Source organism: Bos taurus, chromosome 10 (assembly GCF_002263795.3).
Source record: "Bos taurus isolate L1 Dominette 01449 registration number 42190680 breed Hereford chromosome 10, ARS-UCD2.0, whole genome shotgun sequence".
Classification (NCBI taxonomy): Eukaryota; Metazoa; Chordata; class Mammalia; order Artiodactyla; family Bovidae; genus Bos; species Bos taurus.
Genome location: NC_037337.1, coordinates 86713157 through 86736345, shown reverse-complemented (window position 1 = coordinate 86736345; position 23189 = coordinate 86713157). Strand labels below are relative to the sequence as shown.

General features: G+C 44.7%; 1 protein-coding gene across 1 annotated transcript; it reads right to left on the bottom strand.

Moving 5' to 3' along the window:
- Positions 1-234: 234 nt before the first annotated feature.
- On the bottom strand, positions 235-22185 carry BATF (basic leucine zipper ATF-like transcription factor). The gene is made up of 3 exons (NM_001206278.1): positions 21901-22185; positions 19489-19593; positions 235-812 (listed from the first exon to the last, which is right to left on the bottom strand). Exons 1-3 carry the CDS (start codon positions 21961-21963, stop codon positions 603-605), a joined length of 378 nt encoding a protein of 125 aa, NP_001193207.1. The 5' UTR covers positions 21964-22185; the 3' UTR covers positions 235-602.
- Between the last annotated feature and the right edge of the window lie 1004 nt (positions 22186-23189).

Sequence of the window (23189 nt, the reverse complement as noted above, 5' to 3'; positions counted from 1 at the left end):
AGAACTGACAATCTAGAAAGCATCATACAATGAGGCATGGAAAGTGGGAGATCACATAGAGGCGATTTGGGGAGGGAAATGATGGAGATGCCTAGAGGGGAAATTGAAGATGCTTTGAGAAAACCCAGCTTCCCAAGTAGATGAACAAGCCGTGGGAAAGAGCCGAATGAGCAGAGTCTCCAGACCTTTAAGGGCTCCTGAGCCCAAGAACCAAAAAAATGACAGAACTTTAGGTTTCAAGCCCTTGCCAGATTGGTTTCTTTTAAGACATTTATTTAGAAAAATAACCCTGCCCTACCCTGCTCCCTCTGGATCACGAGACTTGGGCGTCATGCTTGACCCATCACTGGGTCGGGCCTCCCAGCCAGTTGAAGGTCCAGGCCCCTGGCGGCGTGTGGCCATGCTGCAGGCGCTGCACACACATCCAGTTGCCGCGCGTTCCCGTCCCCGGGCTCTCAATCCTGGGGTCCGGCCTCGGCCTCTGGCTTTCTGGGCGGCGAGAGGGCGCTGACGGAGGACAGCTGTCTGTGTGCTCCTCCCGAGACCCCGGGAGCAGCTGGAGACGCAGGCTCTGCTCTCTGCTCGCCCTCCCTTGGGGGAGCTCAGGGCTGGAAGCGCGGGGAGCTGACGTGAGGCTGGTGGAAGGCGTGGGTGCTGTACACCACCTCGGGGGGCGAGGGCGCGCCGGGGGCCAGCACAGAGCACAGGGGCTCGTGGCTGCTCAGCACCGACGTGAAGTACTTCATCTCTTCCGTGAGCTGCTTGATCTCCTTCCGCAGCGCCGCGTTCTGCTTCTCCAAGTCTTCACTCTCCTGTGAGCAGAAAGGATGGACATTGCAGGTTACTCTCAGGGCGCAGAGGAAGATTGGGGGGCGTGGAGGAGGCAATGGGAGTTCCGCATTAGATTTCCACTAGTACGGCCAGGCAGGGCATCGGTGACTTTTTCTGCACATGCGAGTGTGTGCACGCGTGCGTGTGTATTTGCACGTGTCATGTGTGTGGATGGGTGCGGTGCTGTGTGCTGTGCTTAGTCCTGTGCTGTGCTCAGTCGCACCCGACTCTTGGCGACCCATGGACTGCAGCCCCTCAGGCTCCTCTGTCCATGGAGATTCTCCAGGAGAGAATACTGGAGTGGGTTACCATGCCCTGCTCCAGGGGATCTTCCCAACCCAGGGATCGAACCCAGGTCTCCGGCGTTGCAGGCAGATTCTTTACCATCTGAGCCACCAGGGAAGCCCATGCATCTGCATAAATACATGTATATTTGTACATGTATATGCATAGCTGTTTAGATCAAACCATATGAAATTGCTGATATTTATTTTGACCTCGGAAAATGGCTGTTGCATTCGGTCCCAACTAACAGAGATATGTGTGTGTGTGTGTTTGTGTGTGTGTGTGTGTGTGTGTGAAGGCATGTGTGAATTGCATTAGTGTGCTCCTTTGCGTGCAGGTACATGCATAGGTCTCCATAAGTGTATATGAGAGTTGAGAGTGGCAAGTGCATGTCCAGGCCAGTGCATGACCAGCTAGAGCTGGAAAAAATGGAAAACAGTTTGTGAGACTGACTTATACCAATTTCACTCTTTTCTGCTCTGTTACACTGGTGTGTTTGCCTAAGGTTCCCAGCATTTGCATTTAGTCTTATGAATGGAGTCCTTGGTTAACTGTCTACTTCACCCAGATTCTAGAACGTTTGGGGTCTTCTAAATGATAAATGGTCAATCTCCAGCAGAGTTCTCTCTCCGGCAGCTTGTCCTGTGGAACTCTGGGTGTGACCCAGCACCTGTGCTTTGTTTCCAGAAACATCTTTACCCCTTGCTTCAGGGAACCATCAGATACATGCTAATCAGAAAACCTCAGGACACCCTGGTGGTCCAGTGGTTAAGAATCCGCCCTCCAATACAGGGAATGTGAATTCAGTCCCTGGTTGGAAAACTAAGATGCTGCAGAACCCCTAAGTCTGCATGCCGCAACTAGAGAAGCCTGTGCGCTGCAACTAGAGAGAAGCCCACATATGCCAAAACAAAGACTCAGCGCAGCCACAGAAATTTTAAAAAGAAAGACTCAGGGTAAAGAGCTCTGACTACCGATCACATCATTAATTAATCAACAATTACACCCTGGTAATTAGCATTTACTGGAAAACAATCCCACCTTCAGAAAACCAGGGGAATTGCATTTCCAATGTGATTTTAATGTTCACATTCTTTGACTCAGATAGATCATCTTTGCTAATCATTGGTACCCACAGAGGAAGAAAAAATGGCACTGGAGATGCAAATAAATTACATTTCTGTTCAAAAAGTGACCTAATATTTGGATTCTAGGTCTTATTTTTCTTGTTCTGTTTCACTTAGCTTGTTTTCCAAGCTTGCCATGACATTAGAACTAATCTGAGGGCCTGATAAAAATATAGTGCCAGGCACTTCCTGAAATCTAGAGGTTTGAACTCAGTGAGTTTGGGATTTGGGGTTTGAATTCTGGGAATCTGAATTTTTAACAAATGCCCCAGATTATTCTAATCACCAAACAAGTTTGAAAACAATAGCTAGTAATGTTAAATGTGATAATAAATGTGTTCTAACTATCCAAGCACTTATTAAGTGCCTGGCATGGAGTATGAACTCAAGTGCTTATTGATTGGCCGCCTGATGACATCGACCGATGGATCAGAAGTTGACTCAGAATTACAGTAGGCAGTGAGCAGATGTGTGATAACTTGACATTTAAAATTTGCTTTAGAAAACCAGCTTCAGGTTAATGAGAGAGTTAGTTACTCTGCCGACTGCCCTAAGCCCTGCAAATGGGAGTTCTTTTGAAGTGGTAAGGAGAACGTGGCCTTATCCATCAAGGCAGCTTCCGGCGGTTTGTACAGGACAGACGCTAGCGTGCTCAACCTCAGCCTGGCATTTCCTGTGTGTGGCCCGGGGCTAGAAAATGTGTCCAGGTTGATACAAAGGAAAACCCCATCTCTAAAACAGGGTGGGGAGATGGGATACCAAGAGCCATGATGGTAGAGACAGGGGCACTGGCTGCTGCTTCTGCAAGGTGTGACCGGCTCATTCATCTCACCATTTGGTTATTTCCGGGCACATCCCAGAGAGAGGGCATCCCCTCTCTTTACCAAAAGGTAAGATAAAGCAACACATGAGACTGGGGGGCGTTGGCAAGACGGGAACTGGGGGCCGGGAGTCCTGGCCCCTTCCTCTAGCCCTTTTCCTCGCCCCCTCTGAGAGTTTCCACTGGTGACAACATTTACTGTAAGTTCTGTGCTCCGAAGAGCCTGGGCAAACCCCGAGGCAGAAGGGAGGGGCGGGGTAGGCGGGCCGCAGGGACCAACCGCTCTGACCTGCTCTCCGCCCAGAGGCCGGCCGGCTTTCGGGAAGTGACAGCGGGCTCTTCCTCCCTAAGCCAGCCCTGCTGAGCTCCAGCTTTGTCCTTTCCTTCTCCCTGCCCCCTGGGAGATCCCGGAGCTCTAGGGGAGTGTTCAAAACCACCATGGCCTCTAACTAGAAAACAACCAGCTGCGACAAGAAACTCGTCTTTACCTTGGGAAGCAAGACTGTTTCCTGCCAGGGCCCCAGAGAAACCTGCACTGCCAGCCCAGGGGCCCTGCAGCCAGCCAGACACTTCGCAGAGGAAGAGCCTGGCTTCCCTCGCAGAAGCAAGCGGCTGATCTAGGGCTCTCATCCCCACCTACCCCTGCCCGGCCTAGGTCCACTCTGACCCTCCCTGGGTCCCAGCATGCCCTGCAAAGGGTTCACACAGGGACACTGGCTGAGGGACACCTGGGAACAGCTCTCCACCCAGAAGTACCATGATCACAGCCCCCCTAACTTCCCCCTGAATTCCCAACAGGGCCTGGAAACCGAGAACTCAGCAAGGGAAAAAGGAAAGTAACATTTAGAAAGTAAATTTTAGTTTCTAATGTATGTGTCTTCTCCTAATGTGGGGGGGCAGGGCTGCCCTTGGGTTTCCACATAACCTGCTTTTTACTTTTGGGAATACATTTAGATCCTTTAGGCTCCTTGCAATAACCCTTTGAGGTAGCTATGTAAGGCCAGCCCTTATCATTGTCTCCATTTTACAGATGAGGCCAACTGAGACTCTGGGAGAAACCTATTGTGCAAACCCCCTACTCCCATCCCTAAAGGAGTACAGGCTGGTGGCAGCAGCTGCTGAAACAAAGAGCTATAGATTCACCTAGAGACACTTATTTTCTAACTATCCCTTCCCCCACCCCACCCCTGACCCCCGACACCCATAAATTGGTTCTCTAAGTCTGTGAATCCGTTTATGTTTTGTAAATAAATTCATTCGTATAATCGACATGTACACACTGCTATATTTAAAATGGATAACCAACAAGGCCCTACCATATAGCACAAGGAACTCTGCTCAGTGTTATGAGGCAGCCTGGATGGGAGGGGAGTTTGGGGGAGAATGGATACAAGTATATATACAAGTATATGTATGGCTGAGTCCCTTTGCTGTCCACCTGAAACTATCAACTAAACATTATTTATCAGCTCTAGTCCAATACAAAATAAAAAGTAAAAAAATAAAAATAAAAAGACATATTTTTCTTGGAGGTCCAGAAAGTTTGAGTGGGTGACTGATCCAAAGGCCCAGAACCAGGCAGATACAGAGCAGGGCTGGGCTCTCGGCTTCTCCATCTTCAGTCCTGTGCTCCTTTTAGCCCACCCACTGCTTCTCCTGAGAGACTTGACGACTCAGGATCTCTGGAGTCACTAAGATCACTAGCCTTCTAAGAGAAAACTGGGTCTTGGTTTGGTGATCCTTCAAGACAACACAAGAACCCTGAGTCGGTCATACTCTTCCAAACACAGAGCTGATCATCACCTCCTGCCCTGAGCTGGGATGGAGTCTAATGTGCAGCTACTCTATGAGAGGGTTGACTTGGGGCCAGACCATCCCCAGACCACAGCGTGGTCTGGAATACATGGCAACGGGGGTCGGGGGTTGGGGGGCTCCATCAGGTAACAGTGGACAGGGGTCTTGGTCCTGGCTCTGGCTGGGTGACTCTCGGTGACATCCTTTTCCTCTCTGAGCCGCAGTTGCCTCACTTTAAACTAGGAAGACTGGACCAACACAGTGATTCTCAATCTTGGTCACACACTAGGATCAGTGGGATCCCTGGAAAGTTTTACTGATGCCTGATTCTGATTTAATCAGGCTGGGGTGCACCTGGGCATTGAGTTGTTAAGGGCTCCCCAGGGGAGTCTAATGTGCAGTGAATGTTGAAAACCACAGGATTAGAAGCCCAAACCCTCTCTAACTTTCAAATATTTCAGATTTTAAATTGACTACCTGTGTATTAGCCAACTAGAGCCTCTAACTGTTTGGAAAGAGTAGTTGTGTGTTGGAACCAGAGGTATGTAGGCTCAATGTATATGAGATAGGTAGTAGAAACCAAAAATTTAAAAGACTAATCCAGTTTGAATTAATAATGACTAACATTTTTTGGGCGATACCATGTGCCAAGTACATTACAGTTACCATTACATTTAATCTTTGCAACAACCCTATGTGGTAGATACTGTTACTAGCCACATTGCACAGAAGAGGGAAATCTAAGGTAGAGAGAAGTTTAGTAACTTGTTCAAGGTCACACAGCTTGTCAGCTGTAGCACCAGTACTTGAACTGAGACTGTCTGCCTTCTGAGCCTGTGCCCACCATCCCCTGTTGCCTTTGAAGTCTGTTTAAATCTTATGATATCTTGTAATTATCTCCTGTGAGGCCTCAGCCTGGTTGACTTTCCTATTTCATCTTCCCTCTCTTCCCGCCTCATGCAAATTGAGATGCTAATGTTCACAATTCACCCTCACCTGTGAGGTTACTTGGTGCCGCCCTTACCATGAACCACAAGCAGTTTGGGGGTGGCTAAGGAGGAGGCTTCTTGGGGGTGTGGGAACATTCTGGGAAATTCCCTAGTGGAGGGGCCAAGCAGGGGGTCACTGTAGAGTGCATCAATGATGGGGAATCCCCAGGCAGGTCCCTTCCCCACAGGGAAGCCAGTTGGGACTGAGGCTAAGGACTAACTCTAACCCAAGGCTCTAGCGGGGACTCTCCAGGCCTCCTTTGCAGGGCTTGGAGCGTCTTCCTGCCAGGTCTGGTTTAGTGCCTTGACCTTCTCCTTGAGTTTTCTAATCACACTTTCCAGAAGGGTGAAAATAGTCCCTGTGTTTTTCTCCTCAACAGAACCTACAGTTATTGGTAGGGTGACCTTTCAGCTCCCACCCACACTTCAATACGAGAGTGGTGTGTGAAGCTCACACCCAGCTCTTGGTTCAATCCCCAGCAGTCTGCAACCCCCCTGCCCTCCCAGGCAGAACTAGGCTGGAGCCCACCATTCCTGGAGAAGTCCATGAACGGAGAGATAGGGCACGTCCCAAGCCATAGTGGGATCTGTGCTATGTCTCCCACCAATCCTGGGAAAATAGCCCCACTCCTGTTCCTCACCTGAGGAGGAGAGAAGAATCACTAAACCACAGGTCTTTGCACTGAATTCTGGAGAAATCTATACTTTTGAGCCTTAAAGCTGAAGCTCCAGGACTGTCAGCACCTGGTCATCCACTGATACTTAACCACATCAGCCACGCCCCTCAGGGCTCTGCCCTCTCTTCTGTTCCTTGGCTTTCAGGACCATGACTTCATTGATCTCATATATGAGAAACACTATAAGATGGCTCACTCAACGTCTATCCAAACTCCTTACCCCTGCTTTCCTCTAGAGAGGCTAGGAAAAGAATTCCTCAATTACCCAGCTTCCCCTGCAGCTAGATAGGACCATGTGACAGATTCTGACCAATGAGACATAAGCAGAAATACAGGGAGGGAGAGGATGAAGCTTCGCTTCCCCGGGGATAAAAGGGAAAGCCTCACCAGAAAAACGCTAACCTCTCTGGACACAGATTGATGCCTGGAGATTCAGGAGCCATCTTGCAGCCTTGAGGATGAGACCCCCCAATCCTGAGAATGACTGCCCAAGAGAGAGAAGGAGGTTGGTTCTTTGATGACATTCTTGTACTATCCCTGGTCTGTCTACTTCTGAACTTCTTATTTGAGAAAAATCTAAAATACAAATGACTTGTTGATGCCTCTGCTGGATAGTTTTTCTATAACTCCTGACTGATACCTCAAGTTAGAAAGGATATCGTCCAGTTTTGAAAAACAAACTAATAATTTCCATCAACATCAAGGTCTGAACTGTTTTCTTTGGTTTTGTTTTAAGCTCCAGGTCTCTGGGACAGAGTGTCTGGGTATCTACTCACAAATTGCCCCAGATTCACTCCACACATTCTACCACATGCATCAGACAGGCTTCTAAATGTCACCACTCCCTGATTCTCAGCCCTGGCTGCACACTGCAGTTTCCTGGAGAGCTTTTTTTTTTTTTTTAAAATCTTGATTCCTGGATTTTACCACTGAGAGGTTCTAATTTAGTTGTTCCAGACTGGGTTCAGGCATCAAGATTAAAGAAGTACTTGCCAGGTGAGCTTAATGAACAACCAGCTTGAGACGTATGTTCATAGTAGATTCTTCTTGAAAATAATAAAACAATATAAATATATACAGTTTGATGTTAAATTTATGATATCATATTTATATATTTACTTATATTTTGTTTTATTAAATGTATTTATTGTGTAACATAGTATAAATAATATAAAGAACTTTAAAGAAGGAAGAGGATATTTCTAAGTCAAAATTTTTTCTAAAAGTAAATGGCTATTTAAGGCGAAGAGTCTTATAGTTGGTGAAAATTTCAAGTGGCCCAGAATAGTTCACTCTTATAGAAAGGCAAGAGGTAGAGGACTTATTGGAATCTCATTAATGATAACTTCATCAAATTATTTGTCCTATGGATTGTTAAGCTCGGTGAGGACAGGAGCCATCCTTGTCTTCACTGTTTCATCCTCAGTGAAGGACAAAACACGGTCTGGAGTGAAAGACAGTGTTTTGTCCTGGGACTGTGCCTGGCACACAGTGAAGTGATCAGTAAAATCATGTTTCTTGATTGCCAACTTGGAGTCTGTAAGAATTTACCAAAATCTGAAACCTGCATTTGAAGAGTCTGCTAAATTTGTGATATCCATGAAATTTCCCAGGGAGTGTTTAACCAAGCATTTAAGTACTTTTATTGCTTCTGCATTTAACTCTAGAAGAGTTACAAATGAGTGTTTGGTGGTGGTTTAACCGGTAAGTTATTTCTGACTCCTGTGACCCCATGGACTGTAGCCCGCCAGGCTCCTCTGTCCATTGGATTTCCCAGGCAAGAATGCTGGAGTGGATTGCTGTTTCCTTCTCCAGGGAATCTTCCCAACCCAGGGATCGAACTCTGGTATCCTGCATTGCAGGTGGATTCTTTATCAACTGAGCCATCAGGGAAGCAGATTCTTTTTTTTTTTTTTTAAGGCCTGCTTAGCAACATTGTTGTTCCCCAGACTGAAGCTGTGGAGTGGAGGCAGCTGAATTACAGCACTGTCAGAACCCTGCGTGCAATTTCCCTGGCCTCAACTTGACCTGTCCCAACTAAACGAAGCAAAGGAGACCTGACCAACTGTAGTGAAAAAGCCAGCCAAGGAAACAGCGTTCTTAAAGTTTGTATAACCAAATGGAAAGAAGGGCATACGTTTTCATATATGATCTACTTCTGATATCTTCATGTGATTGATTTATAGGAAAATACTGGCCTCTCTGCATTAAACAAATAAAATCTTCTCTCCAATGCAAAACTGACAAATGCGCTATTGCTTTCTTTTAACATTTGCTCTCACATTATTTCTCAAACAGCCCAGTGAGATGTAATTGCTTTACATTTTGTGGATTAGAATTTAGGTTCAGATATATCTGCCCTCTCCCTGTCCCTACTGGATTTGAAATCATTTTACTGAGGACCCCACCCCCACCCCATCTGGTTCCTGCTTCCTGGGGCACAATGGCCTTTTTTCCTGAGTTCCTCTTCTTGAGCTCACAGTCCTGGGCCCCACAAGGCATCTTTCTGACCCTTGACAGGCCCCACAGAGTTTGGCCTGAAGGCTCTGCAGATAGCACTCTCTCCTGAGATCTTCCCAGGCTCCTTCCCATGACTCATATTTGATTTCAGATGTCAGGCCCTCAGAAGGACCTTCCTTGACACCATTCCCAGCCCTGTCCTTAAGTCACTGTTAACACTGCACCATTTGCTTTCCTTTGAAGCCCTCCTCACTTTGTGTGATTAGTGAGATAGTAAATAACAATTGGTCAGTTGATTTTCCAGTGTGACTTCTGATTGAATGTAAGGTCCCTGAAATCAGGGACTTGGTCTTGTCCCTGCTGAACTCTCATCACCTAGGGAAAAAAAAAAAAAAAGCCCATAGGAGGCATTTCATATATACTTATACAGCAGAAAGAATCATTTCTGTCAACATGAGCTCCAGTACTAGGAATATGGCCTTTGTTTTTTGTCATTTTCTGGACTACTGCACCCTCTTAGCAACAGGCATATTTTTGTGTCAGCTGAGTAACTGGAAAATATTTTAGTAACAGGGTCATCTCGTGCAGGAAATTGCCTTCTAGCACCAGGAATCTAGGCCCCTCTAGTTGGCTCTGAACTTAATCTTTACTCGTGAATTTCCTAAGCGCCTTAGGTCTCCTCCTTGGTTCCCCTCAATCTAGTGTGACCAGATGTTTACTGGGACACTCCCAGTTCATAGTATTGTCCTCGTGTAATTTTTCACTAGTGGCTCTTTTCACTCTCAAAAATGTCCCTGTTTGGAAGATAAATTATGAGATCTTCTGCCAAAGGCTTTCTCCTAAATTCTAACTCAGGGATACCCTCACTGTTCTTATCCTCTGTCCACAAATAGACCACTCAGGGTCTATTTGATCATTTTCTTATGTTTTTTAATAAAAAACATACAATATAAATATATTAAAGATATATTTTTAAAAAGTATACCCACCCATGATTCTAATCCTCTAAACACAACCCTTTTCATTTGTACATGGTGCCATCTTGTCCTTTTTAACAAATAATAGCAGCCAAAATGTCCAGCATTTTTGTAAGTGTGACAAAATTATTATGACAGAAAAGAAAAGACAAATTTGTATATATACTTAGAGTATACTTACAAAATCACCATAATTATTATTTTAATGGCTACATCAACAAACAGATGGTCCACAGTTTACCTTATGTGGTTTTCTAATGCTGGAGATTTTGGTTGCTGTTGTAAATAATGGTGTAGTGAACATCTTGCAGTCCTTGGTTAGTATTTTTATAAAAGGTTGTGTAAGATATACAGTGTCATCGGCCTTGAATGTATATATTAATTATTACAACGACATTGTCGGGATTTAGGTGTTGTAATTTTAGGTGATTTTTTTTTTTGGCCTTTCTGCGTGGCACTGGGGACCTTAGTTCCCCAATCAGGGATCAAACCCATGCCCCCTGCAGTGAAAGTTCAGAGTCCTAACCACTGGACTACCGAGAAAGTCCCAAGTGTTGGAATTTTAAATAATTTATTTTGCTAACAAACTTTTGGAAAGTTTCTTAATTTCATTATAATGTTACAAGTTATTGATTACTAAGAAGAAATAAATTTCTATATATATATTCCCTAGTATAGCATTCTCAACCAAGGAAAATTTTGACCCCCCAGGGAACATTTGGGAAGATTTAGAAATATTTCTGATTTTCATAACCAGAGGGATGAGGTGGTGCTACTGGCATCTAGTGGGTAGGTTTTAGATTTTACAGTGCTGGAGACCAACCCCCTCCCACACACACAACAAAGAATTGTCCAACTCAAAACGTCAATATTGCCGAGGCTGGGAAACCCATGGTGTGTATTGTTTTCACAATCAGAATAGAAAATTGGGCTATGTTCATTTCAGTAGGAAAAAGCATTACGTAAGCTTTCTGTTCATAGCCTTTGCCCACTTACCTACTGGCATCTTGAGGTTTTTCTTAAAAAGGCTGTTCTTTCTATACTGTAAGTATTAAATCTGAATTTATTTAATTTGACAGAAATATTCCCCTAATATGTCATTGTCCTTTTGATTTCGGATTACACCCTTAAGATCTTTTTTAAAATAAATGAACTTTGACTTCCCTTGTGGTCGAGTGGCTAAGACTCTGAGCTCCCAATGCAGGAGACCCGTGTCCAGTCCCCTGGTCAGGGAACTAGATCCCTCAGACCCAGCACAGCCAAATACATAAATAAAATAATGGAACTTTTCAATTTAGCCCCTTTTAACCTGGGACTCTCTGCCTTTCTGGTCTCTTACTATGTGGTTGGGCTCTGTTGCTGAACAGCGTCTGGACTGTTCACATGTCCTGGTTAATGGCCTACTTCTTAACTCACCCTTTGCAAAAGGACGTGTGAGAGCAACACCATCTGCAGAGCAAAGTCCTGCTCAGCAAAGTGGCACAAAAACAAAAGCAAGTGGTGGGAAGGCAAGAGGTTTCGTTTCTTGGGTGTCCTTGAGGAAGACAGCAGCGTCCTCAACAGTAATACACACAGCAGGGTGACCTGGAGCAACTCTGAGTTTCTTTTTAATTCTGCGATTCCATCAAGAAGGGGGCATGACCACAGTTGTGGTTAGTCCCTCTACGAACTCCCGTATGGACCCATGGCAGGGTCCCCTACAGGTACTCCGCATTCTGAAGGGGACTTTGTCTTGTGGAACCAATCTATGGAATCCCTCTAGGACTCGGGGGGCCTGACTGAGTCCTACAGAGGAAATGGAGAAAACCCCAGAGCAGCTTGGGGTTTGGGGAGACTCCCTCATCCTTTCCAAGAGAAAGTAGTTTGGTAGCCACTGAAAACAGCTTCATGAAGACTTCAGCTGAGTGGGTGCCACCAATTTCTGACGGGGACATGTAATCGCTTTCAGACAGAAATTCCTTATACTGCCGAATACGCCTGCTGACCATAACCACACTGACCGCTTATTAGTAGGACAAGAAGTTAGCGGGGTGTGAGTTCCTCTGTGTGTTTTTCCTTCCCAAATGAGAATCGTCAAATTTTTATTACAGATTTTTAAAACAGTACACATTTATTATAATAAAAAGAACTACAGAAAAGTACCAGGAGTAAGGTGACTTATTCAAATCTCAACCACATAGAAGAATCCACGGTTAGCATTTTGAAGACTGTTCTTCCAGACATCTCTTTATGCATGCAAACATGCCCCCAAACCACAGCTTTTACATCAAGAGGATTATACTCTGCATATTCTTTGTCACTTGCTTTGTCACTCAATGCCATGTCATTAACATCTTTCTGTGTTGATAAATACAGATTCACTTAGTCACTTTTAGTGCTAGCATAGAATTCTAGTGTATGAATGGTCATAATATACTTATCTCCATAGCTGGGCATATGTCCAATTTTAGAGTATTGATAAAGTGTATGCTGCTGCTGCTGCTAAGTCTCTCCAGTCGTGTCTGACTCTGTGCGACCCCAGAGACGGCAGCCCACCAGGCTCCCCCGTCCCTGGGATTCTCCAGGCAAGAACACTGGAGTGGGTGATAAAGTGTATACTGTTCACAAATAATGATGAACTGGCCATCTTTGTGCATCATTGTTTCTTCAAACTCCTGTAGGTTGAATTGCTCCACCAAAGAGCAGGATGTTAACATTTATTGCTACACCGCTTTCTTTAAAAATGGTCTCAATGGCTTTGATCTAGTGCTTACTTTCTCAGCTAGGCCTAATGGTGGAGGAAAAAAAGTGTCAACTTTGGAGGATGCTGCTTAAAGAACAAAAGAATAAAATTCAGGAAGGGGTTCAAGGAGGATCAGTCTTCACAAGAGTCCAGAGGAAGAGGCTGTGTTGCCTAGTGGTTAGGAAGATGGATTCTGAAGTCAGACAGACCTAGTTACAAAATGTGCGACCTTGGACAAGTTACTTAACCTAATATAGGAATGACAAAATAAGGTTTTTGTGCAGATTAAACGAGACAACTGCAGGTAGAGCACATAATGCACAGTGCCTGGTATATAGTTGTGTGTTCAATTAATATGTTTTTAATAAAAAGAAGTTCAGAGCAGTAAAGGCATAAGAGAAATGTCCTTTCCATGGATAGTTCACTGATTTTACACTGAACTTCTTTAGGCTGGAACCAGCAAGAACATTCTTTCTGTGGTTTTCATTTTGCTTTATTTTTTTTTTAACCTATGACTTCTCTACACCAATAAAACTTATGGTATAATCTCCTAGAGGGAGGAAAAAAAAACTGATAGAATGAAAAAGAACCATAAACAGCCTTCTTGCATGGCCCTTACCAGAAGACCAAGAACAACACTCTCCTCCTAAGGAGGCCTGGGAAGTGAGCATCTTTGCTGAGCTTTGCTTCTTCCATTACTTAATTTTCCTCCAATTATAAAAACTTTATTTCTCACAGCATCAGCTTAATTTCAGACATAATTTACCCTCCTGATATTTGCTATATATGACATTAAAGATCTACCCTGGGCCTGTAAATCTTTCTCTCTTTTTTTTAAACTAGTATGAGATCTTCCACACTAGAGGCTGCCCCAGGCAAACACCTATCCCTCCTCCAATCTAAGTATCTGAAGTTCCAGCTTCCAGATCTGACCCTGTAACTCTGCTTTGCTTCCAGTTCCATCCTCAAGGCCAGATCTGACTTGTCAACATCATAGCTCTGGGCTAATACTACTGCCTCTCCATCGCCTCCTCTACTTTGAGCCTTTTCATGAACACAGCTTCTCAACTGATCTCAATTCTCTTTCCCACTGACCTGGGACACAGACTCAAAATCCTTCCTGCTACAAGGCACCAGAGTATCCGACAATTACCAAGATAACCACACAAATGAAACTGATTCGCTGTCCCTTACAGTGGCTTGTTTAGTGCTGGAGACCTTAAGATTACTCATTAGAAATCCCAATTGACTGTTGTCCGGAAGGACTGAGATATTTATGCACGATGTTCAGGGATAAAACATCACAGTGGAAGACTATTCAATGTTTGAGATCAAATTAGAAAAGAAATCATTCTAATGCACATGTAATAATGATCTATATTGGGAATTTAATATCTATATTATATAAATAAAAGCACATAATAAAAACATCCAAACTATATAAAAAAGTAGAAAAACACAAAGTATCTCTCTTCTGCTTTAGACCTTTTGTCCTACTTTCAGAAATATGTATCATTAGCAATTTTGGGGGAAAGCCTACTTGAAAATTTTTAAGCTTATATGCATATGCACATATATGTTTTTATTTTCGTTAAAAATATGCATAGAAGAAAACTATACTCCAGACTCATACTTATTCACTTAAGAGTATAGAAGCTTGATAATCTTTTCAGAGTAGCACATTCAGATTTAACTTGTTATTTTAATACCTTCGTGGTATTCCACCGAATAAACCAACTCTAGTTTATTGAATGAGTCTCTTACTGACCATTTAGCTTGTTTCCTGTCTTTGCTATGACAAGCAATGCAGTGAGGATTATATCTACATGTACATAATTGTGTAATCCGTGAATATGTTTGTAAACAGATTCCTAGATGTAAAATCGCCAAGTTACCGTGTGTGCACACTAGTAACTTTGGACATGGTCAAATTGCTCCCTAATGGAGTTGCACCAACTTATGCTTCCAATACCTGCTTCACCATCATCTTGGCAACATGGTCTTTTAGCAACATTTTCTGTCTTTGTCAGTCTGGCAGAGAATGTAACTGTTGCTTTAACTGTTGTTTTCCTAACTGAGGTCTAGCAGCTTTTCCGTATTTATTTGCCATTTATTTTTCTCTTTCTATAAATTGCCTATTCTTCTTATTATTCATTTTTTCTTTTATTTGTAGATCATTTTCTTATTCATAAGGGCTCTCGTATATTAAGCAAATATGCCCTTTTTTGGTCATATGTGTTGCAGGTATTTTTCTCAGTCTTCACTTGCTTTTGATTTTGCATATTAGGTACTTTGAACTGTATAGACATTTTCACTTATGTATAAAATACGCTTTTTATTGATAAATGTGTATCAATCTTTCCCTTTATGGCTTCAGGGTTTTTCATTTTACCTGGAAGACTTAATTCCAAGATAAATGTTTTTAATGCTAATTCTTCAAATTTCTTTAATTTTTTCTATATTTAATCTATATGCATTGTAAAAGAAGTGAAGACTCTAGCTTTTTTTTTTTTTTTCCTCAGATGACCAACCAGTTTTCCCAACACAATTTATTGAGTACTTCATTTTTCTCTTGTTTCAAGTGCCATCTTAGACATTTAGCATTTTTACTTGTGTCTTAGGAACTAACACAAATTTGAGTCTATTTGTCTTTGAGTCTATTTGTATTTGGGTCTCAAATTTGAGTTTGTTTGGAGGTCTACTTCTATGTTCTATTCTGTCCAATATTCTATCCTTTCCACATTGTTTTGATTTCTATATTTATAATTCACTTTAATATTTTATTCAGCTAATTGTCTCTAATTACCCTCTTTTTTTAGAATTTTCCTAGAAATTCTCACATGGTTATTTTTCACAAGGTATTTATAATATCTAATTTAATTTCCTCAAATACTCAGAAAATCCTATTTTATTGAGATCACATTAAATTAGATAAATTTCTAAATTAACTTAAGGAAAATTGCTATCTTTATATGAGACATATTTTTTCAATTATTTGAAATTTTAAAAATCACCTAGAATAATTTTGAAGCTTAAAAAAATTAAGCTTCAAATTTTTTTGTTAAATTTATTCCTTCTTTCCATTTGCTGTTCTTGGTATTGTAAATAGAATCTTTCTTTCTATTAAATTTTTAAATCTAATTTGCATAAGAAAAGTTATTACTTTTTGTGTTAACTTTGAAAGCTGACTGGATTCTTGTTATTTTTAATAGTTTTTAGCTGATTATCTTAGATTCACTTATTACTTTTGAAAGTGAATGGCTCAAGATATGACTTTCTCCTTTTTAATCAATACCTATTCTATGCCTAACGGACTCTATACTTGACCACGGGAGAAAATGAACTGAGTGTGCGGAGTGCTGTGTGAGACACCAACCAAATGAGAATTAAAACAGAATGTGGGGGAATTCCTTGGTGGTCCAGCGGTTAGAACTCTGAGCTTCCACTGCAGGGGGCACAGGTTCAATCCCTGGTCAGGGAACTAGAATCCCACACGCCACGAGATGCAGCAAAACAAACAAAAAGACAGAACGCGGATACTGTTGATATTACGCTTATGAAAAGGAGCTCCTCCTGATCTGGCTTATGTGAGTGGTAGTCAAGGCCAGAGATGTTATCACATTGGCATGAGGTTAAACCGCTTGTTGAAAGCATCAGCTTCCCTACTCCGCTATTTTAAAAGCAATCTACACACAGAGTGTTGATGCGAACCACTTATAGGATAGATACTGAAAATGCTAAATAATAGGTATTCCTCTCTCTCACTGGAGAAACAGAATAATTTTTTTGCTATTTTAAGAGAAATAATAGTGACAAAGTTGAAACCAAGAAATCAATTGTTACCCCAGCATCTAAGAGGCTAGCATACTAATACAAAGGCGGTCCTTATTTAAGACCACAGTACTTTCTAAACCCTGGTCTTTTACATCTTGTTAGGTGAGTCCTATGGCTGTGTCTTCCGGCCAGAGAATGGTTCCAGAGCCTCAACATGTGGAGACAAACATGGAAAGGAATCGAGGACAAACCACCCACCCAACCCTAAGAATGCTGGTGATAAATAGAAGGCTTTCTACCTGAATCACAAACATGATTAAGAGGATAATGGATGCAGAAGATGGGTGATTATTGTCTGAGAGGAAATGAACATTTCAGATCACAATCAAGCTCTCTGTTTGACGGTGGCAGATTTGTATGTTGCTGCCAAATTTCAGATCACAGCCAAACCCTCTGCTTGATGGTGGCAGATTTATATGTTGCTACCAAAAGTTTCTGCCCAAAGTCAAGAAACATAAGTCACACTGGTTGCAACACTCAGGCTTGCTGTATAAACCCTGAGGTGTTCTACTCACTGGTCAAAAAGTGAAGGTGAATGCCATGGTGCTCAGAAGAAAGGAGTGGGGAGGAGTCTGTGTCCAGGTATGGCAAAGATGAGAACATTCTAGAGACTGAGGCCAGGGTTTTGAGTGTGGACATGGTGACTACATGACTTGGGTCTCCATGGACCCCCAAACCCCAGAGCGTATCTTGGTATAGTCTTGACTAGTATAATCAGATGGGCTATATATCTTCTGGCTCAAACTCTTTTCTTGAAAAGAGAGGCAGCAGAGTCAGTGTTGAAAACCTTGCCATAGCAAGGAAGCATGCATATCACCCTCACTGATATGTCCCCAAAGAGTTGAAAAAAGACCAGGGGGTTGAGTTCCCAGGGAGACAGTGGCACAGCTCGAGTTAGGGAAGACTCCTCTGCTCCTATCGGGAGGTAGAGGGCTCCCCATCACTAGGCGTGACAGGCATACTTTGGGGATCATGTCCAGAGGGTGTTGTAGAGATTCTTGAGCATCAAAAGTGTGTCTGAACTTTCCAGCCTTTAAGAAATCTTTCAGCCCTGAGATCCTGTGGTTTATATATAAATATAAGTTCAGATGCATAAAACTTTAGCTGTAGTCATCTTATTTCTTATAATGATAACTCTTATTATACTTAAAATTTTTGAATAGTTACGATATGCCTAGGAGGACTGAGCTTGAGCTGTTATATTATATGCACTCCATCTATGAGGTAGTCATTGTCCCATTTTCCTGATAAGGGAACCGCAACTAAGGGAAGTAAAGGACATCTCTGCAGTCTAAGGTGGGTCATACAGACAGTGAATGGCAGAACTGGGACTCACACCATGTCCTTATGACGGCGGCACTGCTGAGCAATACATAATTTCCTTTTTAAAAAATATTTCAAACTTATAAAGCCTATAGCAGATTTCCAGTTTCAGAACATTGTCTACTTATACCAAAAGATAGACTTTATCCTTACTAATTTTATTTATTTGTTCATTTGCTTGTTCTAAAGAATACTGAATAAGAATCAGATGCTGATGGAGGCAAAGTGAGCAATCATAGATTTTTCAAGCCTAAAAGAGTAAATTGGAGTGTCATGAGCCCCTAAGCCATGGTGAAATCATGGAGAACATATCAGCAGCAGGGCCACCACCAGCTTAACATTTAGACTACTGATCACAATTACCAAAGAGAACAGGCTTAGTGTTCATTCATTCTTTCTTTCAACAATTATTCATGAGTATAAAACTACGTTAGTATGCATTGGAAGACATGTTGAATACGTTTCAAATAAAACACGAGCAACCAATCAGAGATCTTCACACTACCTGCTCTCTGCTTCCTTACAAAGTTAAAAAGGGTGTCTTTTAACCTAAAACTGCACCTTACTTTTCCTTGATGGGATTAACACAGTTATTCTTTAACTGACCAGTTACCAGGCTAATCTTTCAAGTAAACATAAGCATATTCATTTTTGATGCCAATTCCCCTTTTTATCATTGGAATGAATTCCCAGGATGCTAGGGGTCTGGGAATGGTGTGGGGTCAGCGGAAGCACGGGGAAGGATGAGAAAGGACAGTGTTGCTAGAGGAAGGGCTGACGGGATAGAAGAGAAAGGAGCTAGTGGAATAAGGGTTGATTGAAAAGGAGCAAATTAAAGGGCAGGGTGAAGAGAGGCAAGGTGGTAAGGTGAGGGAGATGAGGAGAAGACTTTTCTGTAAGAAGCACACAGCCACGATTTGTAAACACTGACCAGAATCTTGTGCTGCTGAAAGAAATGCAGTTCTGATCACCCAAGTCCCCTGCTCAAGCCAGGGGTCAGGGCTTCCCTAGAAAGTGCAAGACTGCAGGCAACTCAATCAGGATGGTAACTGTGCCAGATACATGCACTTGCAACTGTTATCATTCACAGGCCATCTTGGGATACCATCAAAACAGAAATTTTGAAATCAAACCTTAATAATGTTCAGAAAAGAAGTTGTGGGGTGCAGCACCCTGTGGACCTCATTGTCCCAAATGCAGGGCCCGGAGTGGCCACCCCGCTGGCCTCCCAGGGGATGGGACTATATACATGTGTTCCTAGCACTGTGAGATGACAGACCCTCCCAAAGCACATAACACCTTCTGAACTGCTCCCAAAAGCAGTCGTGACTTCTGCTGCCTGGGTCCACGCAGAATGGAGCTCTCTGAGGGTGTCCCATCCCTGAGCAGGTGGATCTGCCTTCCACCAGCCTCTGGGCTGCCACACTCAGCCCCTTTCCTCCACATGCCATCCTGGGGCTCGTTTCTGTTTCAGCCTCCTGGCCCATTTCCTGCGACAGAATCACTCCACCTGCATCCCTCACCCCTCCACTGACACCCCACACGTACGTCTCCACACAGGCAGACTCAAGGCTCCGTCCCGGTGTCCCCAGGTTGGTGGGGAGCAAAGCCTACAGCCCGAGAGGATGAAAAGAGGTCTGAACACTCACCAGGTGGAGGGTGTCGGCTTTCTGTGTCTGCCTCTGCCGGCTCTTCTGGGCGGCGATGCGATTTTTCTCCCTTCTCTGAACCTTTCTCACATCATCAGATGAGTCCTGGGGAGCAGAGATGATGAAAATTAGGGGAGTCTACACCTCTCTTCTGAGCTGAAGCCGCCTCTCATGGTGTTTGGTATCCTGCCGTCCACCCTTCCATTTCTTCATCGTTATTTGCCTGTCCACACCCTGGTGACCAAAACGCTGAACCCAAAAGGGAACTCTTCCCCACACTCTGTGAAACTCTCTTGTGTCTCTGTAGCTTTGGCCAGAAGATACAGGAAGAGAGCAAAAGAGCTTGAGGCCTCAGGAGGGCTGTATTTGGAAAAAGATGGTTAAGGCGATGAAGTATGTTTCATCACCTCTCCTGTTTAGGGCTGCTCCACCCTTACTCTGTTACTTCTGGCCTAGAACCTTCTTGTTTTTGTTTTTGTTTTTGTTTTTTTCCTAAAATGTTGTTGAGCACTCACTATGTGCTTGCTTCTGTGCAAGTGTTTTTCCCTGAGGTGCTCTTGTTGAACCCCCTGATTTGGTGAAGTTGATGTGAGTATTTGCATCTTACATGGGGGAGCGAAGGCTCAAAGAGCTTGCCCAGGAGCTCACAGTACTCTGGCAAGTTGCACCCTCGAGTGCTGAGTCTGATGCCTCTCCAAGCCACTCCCTCACCCACTACCAACTACTTCTTCCCTGGTGTGACCCCTTGGGGCTTCTGTTTCCTACACCCCCACCCCCGCCCCAGTATGAGGTCCCGATCCCAGATCTGCCTCTTTGTCCCCTGCATTCCCTTCCTTACGCTCAGTGTCCCTGACATCCCCCAGGATGCCCTGAGCACAAGCCCTAGTACAAATTGGAGACCAGGAACAGTTTTAATGATGGAGATGACCTGGCCCTGGCAGGTAGGAGACGGGTGCTTAGAAGGACCCGGGACCTTTGGTGTCATCTGAGTGCCTCCCACAGATGGGCGTGTGCTCTACTTGGGCAGAAAGGTTAGCTCTAGCTTTGCCCAGACGCTACAGGGTAAGTGTAGAAGTTTGACCGAAGCCCTCCTGCACCCCCAGTTCTGTGCCATCTCACATCCCTGCAGGCTAGCGGGACACAGTTCCCAGGACAAGAGTCTGCCCTCCCAAGCATATGTCTCACCAACGGGCCCAGTACTTCCAGGCCATTGCAGTCAGAAGGCAGTGGGTTAGATAGGAAGGAAGTGCTCTTCCTCTCAGGGGTTTGGGGAGCCGGGTTACCATGAAAGCCGTGAGTAATTTCCTTCCTAAGAAGAGCACAGACTTCCAGGCGGTCTGAACAGCTCGATTCGGTCTCGAGCCGAGGACTGGCTTGTCTGTCCTCTAGAGGTCTCCACGAGGGCTCCTTCCTACCTGCCTCTCTTCTGTCAAGTACTGATGACAGAAGCTGTGGTATAAGTTTGTATACTTTTATTCGGGCTGCAGCATTTTCAATGCCCTCTCGGACACCCGTGCGAAGGAAAGAAGGCAGTTTTTAAACCCCGAATTGGAGAAGACATTGTCCTCCACCGTTGTACTGGATGATCAGGGAGAGGGCTTCCTGGGGAGAGGGCTGTCAAGGAATGTGATGAGGAGAAAGCCCCGGGAGATGGGAAGCAGCCAGTATGCTCGTGGTGTTTTGTTTTTTTTTTCTTTTCTTTGAGCAACCCTCAAGTTGAAAATTTTTGAGTTGGAAGTTACAATCTTAGACACCCAGAATCTCCACCCTCACCTCTCTAGTTTCCCCAGAGCTGAGCTACAAGGGAATAATTTCAAGTGCCCAGAACCATCTCCTGATTCATTTCTTTCCTCCTCCAGCCCCCCTTCCCCCCTCCTGTGCCAGCAACAGGTTCTGTGCTAGGAGGTAAGATAGATCCTTCCAAGCTGGCCTGGGGTCCTCCTCCTAACTTGCCTCCCCCAACCCCATCCCTTTCCTCTCCTCTTCTGCTGGCTGTCTCCTGGGCAACCATCTAGCTTTCAGGGTGTGCGTGCCCTCAGCCCGCATCAGTGCTCCACCCCACTCACTCTGCTACAGCCTTGGAGAGAGGTAGACTCTCTCTTCTGAGAGACCAGAGTTCTTTGGTGCCCATTCCCCTCGGCTTCCTAGAAAGCTTCCTGGGATGGGACCCCAGGTGAGGTGAAGGCGATGGGTACCATTAGGGGACACGGAGAGCATCCTCGGCCAGGAGGGGCGGAAGGATGAGGGTCTCCGCCTGAGACGCACGGCTTCCCTGCAGCCCTTGAGTCTAACAGGATGCTCCGGCCATCTCCTGGCCCCTCAGCATCCCTGGGCAGAGGCCCAGGAAGCCTGACCCTCTTCCTGCTGCCCCGGAGAATCAGGAGGGAGGAGGAGGGAAAGGCAGGACTCTACCTGTTTGCCGGGGGGTGGAGAGCGGCTGAAGCTGGAGTCGCTGCTGTCGGAGCTGTGAGGCATGGCCGCAGTCTTCCGGGCTCTCCACACAGCCCCAGGCGCCTCGGGGCTCTCCTGTCACCAGCTGGCCTCCCTTCCTGACTGCTCCCCCCAGGCCAGCAGCCCACCCCCCTCCGCAGGGCCCTCCTCTGCCCGCCTTGCCGCTGCCCCTGACCCCTGCGTCCTCCTCGCTCCGGGGTGCAGAGGCTCTGCTCCCCACAGGGACATGTCGCTTGCCCTGGGGCTCGCGCCCTCTCTCTTGTGGTTTCTGGTAACGCGCTGAAAGTCACATGGGCGGAAACTTAAGTTAGAAGTTAAATTGAGAGAAAATACATATCTGGGAAAAGACCCACAGAATTATTTGAAAGAAAGAAAAGACAAAAAAAAAAAAAAAAAAAGATACACAAAACCCCAGATGCCTTCCGACAGTTTGAAAGGCAGAACAGCTCACTTCAATTGATGAAGATAAAAAGAGAAAAACAGCCCAGGGAGGGAAAAACCCCAGCCAGAATTAGCAAGTCCGTCTTCTGTCAACATGGGCAGAAAGGAGAGGACAGCAAGGAAAGAGTTTCCATTGTCACCCGACTTGATTTTTAAACTGAAATGAAAGCAACGGGCTGGGATTTCTTTCTGGTTTTTCAGCAAAGTGGCTGCCTGTCCTGTCTTGCGGGGGGGCCTTCTCTGTCTCTCCTGCCTTGGGGTGGGCTGGGGTGAAGGGACCCAAGGGCTCAGACCTTTCCAGACAGACAGAAGGGGTGGTGGTAGGTCTGAAAGCCACAGGGGCTAGCCTGGAATCGATGTTCTAAGCATTTATTCATCGCCTATGCCTCTTGGCAGGTGCTCTCTCTAGAGGAAAGATGCTTCCTGTGTTGAAGGTCTTTCAGGGGATCCGGGTCAGCCTGGAATCTTAGTGATTCATGAAGGTCCCAAGGTCAGAGCCCAGAGTGTAGGAACAGCTGAACACACACACAGCCACAGAAATGAGCACTGTACTTGGAGTTGAAATAATCAGGATTTGAAATCTCCCTCTATCCCTTAGTATGTCTGTGGCCTTGGATAGCTTACTCATTTATCTGTAAATGAAGGGTGATAAAATCTTCTCTGCCTACCTCTCAGGGCTGTTTCAAGAAGCAAATAAAAATGGATTACAAAGCCCCAGCAGACTGTAAACTATGCCATGAAGACAATTGGTTGAAGCGCCACTTGACCTGTTACATACATGTTTGATAAGTTCTCAATAAGCAATCCCC

Excerpts from the sequence above, each read along its gene's own strand:
- BATF (NM_001206278.1), bottom strand. The coding sequence starts at position 21,963 with ATGCCTCACAGCTCCGACAGCAGCGACTCCAGCTTCAGCCGCTCTCCA. Across the intron at positions 19,594-21,900 it reads CTCCACCCCCCGGCAAACAG|GACTCATCTGATGATGTGAG; the intron begins GTAGAGTCCTGC and ends TCTGCTCCCCAG. Across the intron at positions 813-19,488 it reads AAGCCGACACCCTCCACCTG|GAGAGTGAAGACTTGGAGAA; the intron begins GTGAGTGTTCAG and ends TTCTGCTCACAG.